General features: G+C 49.1%; 1 protein-coding gene and 1 non-coding gene across 2 annotated transcripts; both read right to left on the bottom strand.

Moving 5' to 3' along the window:
- Positions 1–3,768: 3,768 nt before the first annotated feature.
- LOC109733417 (uncharacterized) lies at positions 3,769–5,397 on the bottom strand. The gene is made up of 3 exons (XR_006662060.2): positions 5,226–5,397; positions 4,982–5,125; positions 3,769–4,510 (listed from the first exon to the last, which is right to left on the bottom strand). It is a non-coding gene; the product is annotated as an uncharacterized protein (transcript).
- A 906-nt stretch (positions 5,398–6,303) lies between these two features.
- On the bottom strand, positions 6,304–9,301 carry LOC109733433 (pyruvate decarboxylase 2). Its single transcript, XM_020292649.4, has 6 exons — positions 8,590–9,301; positions 8,317–8,480; positions 7,290–7,940; positions 7,062–7,179; positions 6,770–6,958; positions 6,304–6,674 (listed from the first exon to the last, which is right to left on the bottom strand). The coding sequence occupies exons 1-6, from the start codon at positions 9,112–9,114 to the stop codon at positions 6,504–6,506; spliced, it is 1,818 nt and encodes a 605-aa protein (XP_020148238.1). The 5' UTR covers positions 9,115–9,301; the 3' UTR covers positions 6,304–6,503.
- Between the last annotated feature and the right edge of the window lie 1,413 nt (positions 9,302–10,714).

The following is a 10,714-nucleotide window of genomic DNA, read 5'->3' as shown; positions in this document are numbered from 1 at the left end:
ACCTTATGAGATGTTCCAGGAGTTGAAGTTAATATTTCAAGCAAATACCCGAGTTGAGAGATATGAAGTCTCCAACAAGTTCTATAGCTAAAAGATGGAGGAGAATAGCTCAAGCAGTGAGCGTGTGCTCAGATTGTCTGGGTACTACAATCGCTTGAATCAAGTGGGAGTTAATCTTCCAGATAAAATAGTGATTGACAGAATTCTCTAATCAACATCACCAAGTTAGTAGAACTTCGTGATGAATTATAGTATGCAAGGGATGACGAAAACGATTCCCGAGCTTTACATGATGATGAAATCGATGAAGGTAGAAATCAAGAAAGAGTATCAAGTGTTGATGATTAACAAGACCACTAGTTTCAAGAAAAGGGGCAAAGGGAAGAAGGGGAACTTCAAGAAGAACGGCAAGCAAGTTACTGCTCGAGTGAAGAAGCCCAAGTCTGGACCTAAGCCTGAGACTAAGTGCATCTACTGCAAAGGGACTGGTCACTGGAAGAGGAACTACCCCAAGTAATTGGCGGATAAGAAGGATGGCAAAGTGAACATAAGTATATTTGATATACATGTTATTGATGTGTACTTTACTAGTGTTTATAGCAACCCCTCGGTATTTGATAATGGTTCAATTGCTAAGAGTAGTAACTCGAAACGGGAGTTGCAAAATAAACAGAGACTAGTCCCTTCTCGTTGCTATGCATCACCATGATCCTGTGTGTGCGTAGGATTTTTTTTTGAAATTACTACGTTCCCCAACAGGCAGCGCGCGCTGGTGGATCTACCGGTCCTCCACCACGTTGCCGCCGTCGCCGGATCTGACGCATGTCGCCTCGAGGACGGAGCGCGTCGACGACGTCGTCCTCGCCCTCCCTGCGCCAGTCAACATTGCATATTGGGACTGCTTCAAGACAGAGGTGCTTCTGCCCAACGACGTCTCCGACACAGACTCCTCCAACTCGGAGTACGCGGACTCGGCTACGAGTCAGAGGGAGAGTTGTCTGACGAGGAGGAAGTCGAGGTCGTTGTCCTCTCTGACGATGAGCTAGACGATGTGCAGATGGTAGCTCCGGCCGTGGACGCCAAGGAGGGTGAAAGAACCTCCCAATCGTCATGGAGGAACCTCACATCACCGTCATCAAGAAAGAAGCTGAGGAGGAGGCTGGGGCGCAGGAACCAGGCCAGGGCCAGAAGAAGAAGAGGGCGGTGGGGAAGAAGAGGGCTGATGCGGGGCTAACCCGGCGTAGGCCGATCTTTGACGATTGGAGTGGATTCCCTCGAAGAACACGATGAACACGAGGAAGAACGAAGAGAAATCACAAGGGGAAACACTCAAGGACAAGTCCAATCACACATCCACTAGACAATCAAACACACAAGACCCACAAGGTACATGAACAACAAAGGGAAAGATACAAGGTAAAGTTCATCTCCAAGAGGAGGTCTTGATGGTATCCTAGACGGATCTTCCCGTGAGGGGTCTTGACGATATATCCCGTAGGATCTTCTCACATGGAGGTCTTGAACTCCATGGAAGTGGTGGTCTCTCTCTCTCAAGAGTAGAGGAAGGTAGGAGCAAAGCTCACATACAAATGAGCTATCACTTTGCTAACCCTAACTAGGAGGAGGAGGAGGTCTATTTATAGTCTTAGTGCAAATGGGGCGAAGTGAAGGGGTACATGGGCCTCGGGCCCGAAACTGTGCGCAGACAGGTACCGGACGTCCGGTGGGTTCCTGTCGTCCGGTGGCTCGCGGCCGTCCGGTCGTCCGGAAGTCTTCGGACTTCCACTATTTTCCTTCTGTGAAGGTGGCACCGGTCGTTCGGAAGATGTCGGTCGTCCGGGCGTTGGGACTTGTCGGACGTCCAGTGTTCGGGTCGGTCGTCCGGTCGTTGTAGCTTTCGTCGGCTAGACCTTTGGGCTGGCTGGAGTTCCAGGCGCCGGACATCCGGCGTTGTCCGATCGTCCGGTGGCTGTAGATTGTCGGACGTCCGGTGGCATGTCGGTCTTCCGGCCACTGGAGACTCCGCAGCTCCGTCTTCTTCCGTCTTCGCTTCCACGCTTCCCTCTTGGATGGTGTAGGTGATCCTTGGCGCTTGCACTCCTCCTCGTCGTCCGTGAAGCTCCGACAATACCTATGCATGCACACGAGTGGAGTGTCAAGTAGTATACCATCCTCGAAGGGGTCAAGTGAGCACGTGTAAAGGAGATGATTCACCTTTGTGTATGTGAAGTAGATGTCACACGTGTCACTTGCCAAACGGACTCTTGACATGGTGATGTCCGTAAGATGCTCCGCGTCAAGGGCTCTCGTTGCAGTGGAGCCTCGCCGTTCGGAGCGCCCGAAGCTGTTGAAGATCAACTGAAGCTTGTGCTGATGCAATGAAGAGTCTTGAAGAAGAGCTTAGGTATGCTGGTATATTGCAGCATATAAGTTAGGAATATTTTGGGCATGTTGCTTAGGTGTGCTCCTATATTTGAGCACATAAGTTAAGTAGTGAACAAAGTACTATGGTATACCATGGATCATGTCAACCAATTTAATGTCTGATCTACCAGCGGAGTTTGATGTGAACAAGTACTGCTCTTCTATGCTATGGATGATGATGTTTTATTTCCTTTAAATTACTGCCATTGTTGCTCTGATGTGCTCCTATGTTGGTGTGATGTGCCAATTTTGTTGTGGTCTCTTGCTACAACTTTACAAAAAAGAGAATGCAACATTGTGTAGGCACATATGCTGCATTGTACCAAAATAGGACGTACACTGATGCCTCCTCATGCAAATTCACTTAGAATCAAATTTTGTTAGTTGGACTATGTTGAGCATCTCAGTCAGCTGGGGATTAGAGATTAATTGGAAATCGGCCGATTAATTGATTTTGTCGGTCGACTATTAATCGACCATTTTTTTACATATCTTAGGTTCCAAACACTAAAATATGCTATATTCAACACCAAAATAATATTGGACATAAGTGTTACCTTGAGTACTAGCGTTTGAATCCTCGTATAATGACGAAAAAATAGGACAACAGTACATATAGTGTAACAAGGTCCACAAAATGAAAATAAACATAGTTTTTTTCAAATATAGTGCTATGAATAGGCCCGATTTATTGGTAGATTCCTGATAAATCGCTTGTCATAGTGATAAATCGGCCCAAACGATAAATGGTGAAGATAAGTCATAATCTTATCGGTCACCCCAAGAGTAGCGATAAATCGGACGATAAATTACTGAATCGGAAGATTTTTTGAACAATGATGGGGATAAATCCATGCACTCGGCCTCGTCCAGGACAAATCACTTAGCTATTCACACTTACACACAAATTTAGTTAAACTGGATAAAGTAACTTTCAGTTAACTGAAAAATTCAGTTGATTTAGATAAAGTAACTTACCTTTAGAATTTAGTTAACTCAAATAATTTAGTTTATTGAAAGAATTCAGTTAACTGAAATACTTCAGTTAACTGAGAAACAACAGTAAACTGAAACAGTATTAAACAACAGTTCAGTTTTCTTTCTGTCGAATTTCCAGTTAAGGGGATAAATTCACTTATCTGTCAATAGTGAGACATTTTGGTACTATTTAGTTAAGGGGATAAATTCAGTAAACTATAATACATGATCAATAACTGGTTCACTTGAACTAGAACACTTTCAGCCAAATTCAGTTAACTGGATAAAATTCAGTTTAATTTTAACACTTTCAGGCATATTCAGTAAATTGGATAAAAATCATTTAAATTTTAACACTTTCAAACAAATCATTTAAATTTTAGAACTTCCAGTTACTAGAGTTCACACATGCTGCATTACACACATTACTCAAGTTCACACATACTGCATTACAGAAAGTACTTCAGCCAGTTCACACAAATCACTTAAATATCTCTGCCAGTTCATCAAATTAGAGCTACTACAAATTATGGGACCATTACAACAACAGTGCACATCATCACTCAAATTCATCCAGCATCTCCTTTAGCTTCCTTTTCTTGCCCTTGGTTTCCTCCTTATGCTTGAAGATATCACCCATCGTATACTCCAACTTCTTTTTATCTTACTTTAGCTGATCTCTCTGCAACACCAAACTGTCCCTCTCTTCCATTAATTTTTCCCTCTCCTGCTGCATTAGGCCCCTCTCTTTCTCTGCCTTGGCCCTCACAACCTGATGAATATTTGTGACGGATTTGTCAAAAAAATTCTTCTTCTCAAGTTCTTGCTTCAGGTCTGTCAGAGCAAGATGTGTGTTGCCTAGTTGGGCCAATGCCTTCTCTTTGTCAGGCACCATTTTTACAAAATCAACCTTAAAAAACCTCAACTCTTTTTCCATCTTCTCCTTCTCTTCCATGATCTTGAAATTTTCTTCTGCATTAACTACATTTTGCCTCAGCCTCAGCTTGTTCTCATCCTCATACATGTCCCAAATCCTAGCTAGGCTCATCTTCAAAGGGACAGGCCAGTCAGGGTCAACCCACTCAACATAGTTGCATTTAGGTGCTTCCTATCAATTGGAAAAGGAGAAATTTACAATTAGGCCTAAACAGAAAACAATAGAGAATTCACATAAACCTATGAAAAAATTAAGTTATGTGCACAAATGGTGACATATTTGTAAAATGAAAACACTTAAGTTCAGAAAGGCGGTTAACTAACCAAATGCAGTTAACAGTTAACATAATAACTAAAAAAGCTCATTTATCTATCCACACTGCACAAATTCAGTTAACAGTTAACATAACAACTGTAAAAGTTTAGTTCTCTATTCACACTGCACAAATTCAGTTAACTATTAAAAATGAAAAAAAATCCAGTTAAATGTTAACACCGAACAAATTCAGTGAATTGCAGAATCACCGTGCTAACTAAAAATCTAATGATTACACAAAAACACTGGCACAGTCATCAACACTTGAAACACACTATGCAGAACAAGCAATACAGAGCTATGCAAAATGAATAATTAGCTACTAACCTTCTGTGCACAAGTTAAGAACCTCCTACCACTATCCACTGAAGAAAATGCCAGCAGCTTCTCACACACAGCTAGGTGCTCACATCTAGAAGCAAATTTTGTAGCAAGGCCTCTCCATTGTGAGCAGAAAATGGTGGCGGGTGCCTACAACAAAAACAAATAGGCCTCTTCAATCAAATACCCAATTTTCCTGCATGAACCTAACCCTAACCCTAACCCCAGCTGCATCACCAAGGGGGCTAACCTAACTGGTGACGGAGTCACCGTCAAACGAGGAGCTTGAGAGATCATCCCAGGAGACCATGAGGGCGAGCTAGACTGCGACTGAAAGCTTGACGCCGGCGGTGAGCTTGCTGGCGGCGGCGAGCTAGGAGCATGGAGCTGGAGATGGGGAACTGAACACAGAAGCAATGAGCGGACGCGAAGGGGATTTGCGACAGATTTAATTCAGGTGCCCCTATAGCGCGGGTTAATTAGACAAAACGGCAGGGTGTTTTCTGCAAAAGTGCAGGCAACGACCGGTCCGACCACCTGGCTGCCATTGTCGCGTTGTGATAGGCCAGGGACTAAATAAACACATCCAGTGCAAACTGGGTATGGTAGAGCTGCATTTTGCAAATGTAAGACTAAATCATCACATTCCATATAAGTTGGTACCTGAAGTGCTTTTACTCTTCCATAATCTGAACCAGCGTGACGCATTGAAAACAAGGGGCAGATGAACCAGAGAACGTAGCGGCGGATACCCTGTCCCGTGTCCTTGTCACATGCGGAAACTTGAAAGGTTGTCGTTATCTCACTTTTCTACGCAAAGCAGCCTCTGATATTTGCGGTGTGGTGCCCACATAAACGGGGGCATGCCTTTCGCTTTAGGTGATTAAATGGTTGATTGGCCGATCCCTTGCACGCTGTCCGTCTTTTAGCCGGCGAAAGCAGCACATGGTGGCAATATCAAAACCCACAAACAAACACAATAGCTCCAGGAGATGCAGCAGATGCATGTACGTACGCAGGGCTTTCCTTTGCCGAGAGCAAAGCGCCAAGCCTACTTGCTCCAGAATTAGTACGTTTTCTCTAGAAAAAGGGCCGAACTGCTCCACAAGTTGCAGTACTAGCTTGCCATTATTAGCTCACTTTCTAGCTAACCAAAACTATCATATTTGCAAGATTCTATTCCGAGTCCATGCATGTTGGATTGCGCTTCTAGATTCCGAGTCCATGCATGTTGGATTGCGCTTCTAGATTCCTCGAGGAGCCACTCAGGAGTAGCTCGTGATTTTCAAATATTGGCCGCACATTTTGAAAGAAGGCACACACACAAATAGCCGAGGCAAGCTAGAAATATCTCATAATCTTCGTAGCATTGGCATGATAGAACACAGGCGATGGCCACAGCTCACAAGTCACTAGTAGGCACAAAACTAAGAACATAACAGAAGAGCAAAGATAAACTGTTCACATTATTTGATGGGCAACGTGCGTGCTGCTGCTACTACTACTGATGCAGGCAAGTTTGCTTGGTCTACTGGGGGTTGGGTGGCCTGGAGTTGGCAGCAGAGACCCTGGAACCCCACTCGAGAAGCTCTTTGCTGGTGTCGTCCTTGTGCGCGATCACCTCGATGAAGCACAGAGAGTCCTTCTTCTCCCCCAGCGCCGTCTCTATCGCCGCCGTCAGCTCCTCCTCGCACTTCACCTGCGCAACACAAAAACATGCATCAGCAGCAGTTCTGCAAGCTCGCCTCGTTCTTCTCTGATGCTTGTGCAATGGACAAAAGAGTGCGTGCTTACCTTGGCAGTCCAGCATTTGCCCTCCCCGTTGTGGATGGCCTCCACAAGGGCGGTGTAGTTCCAGTTCTTGATGACATTGTAAGGCCCGTCGTGGATCTCCACCTCGATGGTGTACCCGCCATTGTTGATCAGGAAGATTATGCTGTTCTGTTCGCACCGCAGCATAGTTGACACATCCTGTGCTGTCACCTGCAGACAACGGAATTCCCCGGGCATCACATTAGAAACAGCACGCAGTGCAAGAAATTGCAGCACACGGCAGCAGAGATCAGAACATTGTGGAATATCTCACCTGGAAGCTCCCATCACCAATGCAGGCTATAACACGCTTGTCGCTTGCACCTTGCGCGTACCCGAGCAATGCACCCACTGACCATCCAATCGAGCCATACTGCATTTGGAATTCATACCTGCAGCGTGCAAACAAACAACCAACCCTGCTTATGGCACAACAAGACATCACAAAGACAAACAAGGAGGAAACATGCACCATCACAACATTGTAGAATCAGGAGCTCACCCGCAGCCCTCGGGCAGCTTGAGCTTCTGGCAGTTGAACCAGGAGTCACCGGTCTCAGCGAGCACTGCACTGTCACCCGTAAGCATGTCCTGGATGTGCTTGAAGAGCACATTGACACGCAGCGGCTCGTTCGCCTCGCCCTTCAGCGGATGGCCCTCAGGCACGAAGATCCTCTTGTAGTTCTCGTAGGCAGTGTTGTTCTTCTGAACCCGCTTGGCCAATGCAGACAGGTACTCCTTCATCATGACGCAGCCGAATGCCGGGCCGTTCCCGACGATGACACGCTCAGGCTGCACGATGATGGCCTTGTCCTTCTTGAGCAGGAACGAGTAGCCAACAGAGCTGTAGTCGTTGAAGATAGGGCCTGCGAAGAGGTAGGCGTCGGCCGACTCCACAATCTCGGCGCAGAAGGCGGTGCTGACGGCGCCCCAGTAGGTGCCGAGGAAGTGGGGGTGCGTCTCTGGCACAAAGCCCTTGGCCGATGGCATTATAGCATAGGCATACCCACTGGCGTCCACGAGGTCGACGAAGGCCTTCCCCGCCTTCGCCACGCGCAATTTGGGGCCGGCGACAAGCACTGGCTTCACCGCCTTGTTCAGGAACTCGACAGTTGCCTCCACTGCAGCCTCGAGCCCCATCTTGTTGCTCATCCTGCAATTTTTCACAACACAGTTCAGTTCATCAGATGGCTTCAAATGGAGTACAATCATATTACAACAATACTCTGTTCAGTGCATCGGTCACTTCAGATACAGATAGCATCAAAATTCACGATCTTAAATTCTCAATGCTAATGAAGTCATGATTCAACCGGGTGCATTTTTGTGGTGATAAAATCCTAAGCTCCCATCAGTTAGTACAGCAAATCAAGAGTTAAGATCTACGGAGTAGATAATTGGGTGAAAACGTTCCATGATCCAAGATAAAGTGTTGGCACAATAATCGGGAAAAAAGCCTCTGATCAGATTCAGAGCACTACGTTCACGGAAACGACAACCCGGAAGAACAGAGTAGGGGCAGTTGTTACCTGGGGGCGAGGAAGAAGGGGACTGGGTCACGGGTAAAGGTGGGGTGAGGTAGCCCGGGGAGGTTGCAGCTGATGCTGAGGTACACCGGCTTGCTCTCCCTGAGCGCCGTCGCGATGGCCGTGTCGATCTGCTCGTGCGCGTCGTCCAGGTTGGTCACCACCGCCTGAATCGACAAATAACAAGAGACCAACCAGATCGAGTCAGCAAACTAGAGGGAGGAATCGAATGAGGAAGGGGCAATGCATGATGAGGAAACGCGCGTGCGTGGGTACCTGGTGGCAGGTGACGGTCTGGAAGCAGCGTAGCTCCTGTGAGAAGTCCGGGATGCCGATGGTGTGGTGGAGGATGCGGTTGGTGCCGTAGTCGTTGGAGTTGGGCCCGCCGGCGATGCAGATGACGGGCAGGTTCTCGCTGTAGGCGCCGGCGATGGCGTTGAGCACGCTGAGGCCGCCGACGGTGAAGGTGACCGCGCAGGCGCCGACGCCGCGGGCCCGCGCGTAGCCGTCGGCCGCGTAGCCCGCGTTGAGCTCGTTGCAGCAGCCGATGAGGCGCAGCCCGGGCTCGTCGACGAGGTGGTCGAGTAGCGTGAGGTTGAAGTCCCCGGGCACGGCGAAGACGTCGCTGACGCCGACCTGCACGAGGCGGCGCGCCAGGTGGCGCCCCAGCGACGCCTCGCCTGCGGAGACCACCGGGTGGGAGGACATGATCGGGCACCCCGGCGCGGACGCCGGGCAGCCCACCGCGCCGTTCACCGCCGCCGGCGACGGCCCGTCGACGGAGCCGACGTGGGTGTCCATCGCTGTCGATCGATCGATCGATCCGGGTGGCACACTGGTGGAGTGGGGAGCGGCGGCAGAGGGGACGTGGGGTTTTGGGGAATATTCTAGGCCTTGGTGGGGATTTTGCTAAGCTGTTCCGTTGACGTGTGCTGGTTTGGTGGTCTTCTGGGAGGGGAAGCCGTCCTCCATTTATACCTGGGCTTGGCTTGCAGACGGGATGGGGATCGGGATCGGGGGTTTCGTGGGAAGACGGGGGTGCTCGTGCAAAACTCGCCTGCTTTTCTTTGGCGAAAGGAAAACCACGGGCGGCGGTGGGAAGTGGGAACTGGCCCGGTGCGCAGCGCACCCATCTCGGCCACTGCCCGGTGGGGTAGGAGCATTATGTAGGTTCACGTGTCAGTGGGACAAGGCTAGAATGTTTGTTCATTGGATTCGCCGCGGGCAATGAATGCTCCTTCGTTTTTGGTGGCGAGATCTTCCCTTCCTTCCCTGGGGGCCGGGGCTGGGCGTGGGACAGCGGTTTCGGTTTGTGGCGCAAGTCGCGGTTTTGGGTCTTGTTTGCTGCGCAAGGCGGACAGGCACACACGGGTCGGACTCGATTCAGCGGCGACGGTCCGTCCGGAACCTGCCGACCTGCCCTGCCTGGTCGGGTGTGCAACGCGACCGTGGAGGCGAGGCCAACTCGTGCACGGACGATGGTGAATCGCAACGCACTGTCATTCTTGAATGCGGAGAGGTGGAGTCCGGTCGCCGTACGTCAATGACCTCCGAAAGATACAGTAAACCCAGACACAGACACCCGTGTGTCTCTGACATTCTGGACCCAGTCATTGACAAGTCACCACCCAACCATGCATGACACGTCAACGCGAGGTACCTGGGACCGGAGTGGGCCACCATTGTCAGCGCAGAGCCTGACACCACTTAAGGAGAAGTGGACGGCCTGGGAAAGGCGTCCAGAGGATCGCGGAGAGAGTGATTGATCCATGTGAGAGTGAGAGTTGCATTCCTCCCCTTACATCTGGTATCAGAGACCAGCCATTTCCTCTCTCCCTGCCTTAGTTCATAGTTAGTGGCCCCTCGTCTTGGCTTAGTTCGTGGAAACACGCCATATAGGTCAAGTTCGTCTTCAAATCAAGGCCATGGACCCCTCCTTCAAGGACTATTTCGACAAGCTCAACGCCTCTCTCAACGAGATCTGCATTGACCTCCATGCCAACACGGCCATTGTCCAAGAGGAGTCACACAAGATCGATGACCTCACCAGTTTGATCGATATATAGCATAGGGACAATCTACATTGTGATTGACCATGGGTGCGACGCCAAGATTAGGATCGACACATCCTCGTCTCTTGCAACTCCTCCTACTCACATCGAGCCCCGGGACAGCGCGACGAGGACTACCCATGGGTTAACGGACCATGGCTTTGAACAGCTTTCACGGGGGTTTGCTTCATCATCATTCATGACGCCGGACCGTCCCCGGCTAACGGTGAGTACAAACCTCAGTCCCCTGCTCTGCTATCTCCGTTTGCGCACGCGAATTAACTTCTAGCTGGTCTAGGGCAGGTGCATTTGTCCATATGTTCTTCTCAGTTCACATGCAAGAATCCCCG

Source organism: Aegilops tauschii, chromosome 4 (assembly GCF_002575655.3).
Source record: "Aegilops tauschii subsp. strangulata cultivar AL8/78 chromosome 4, Aet v6.0, whole genome shotgun sequence".
NCBI classification, from domain to species: domain Eukaryota; kingdom Viridiplantae; phylum Streptophyta; class Magnoliopsida; order Poales; family Poaceae; genus Aegilops; species Aegilops tauschii.
Note: the sequence above shows the minus strand (reverse complement) of the source record. Positions and strands in the feature narration are given on the sequence as shown.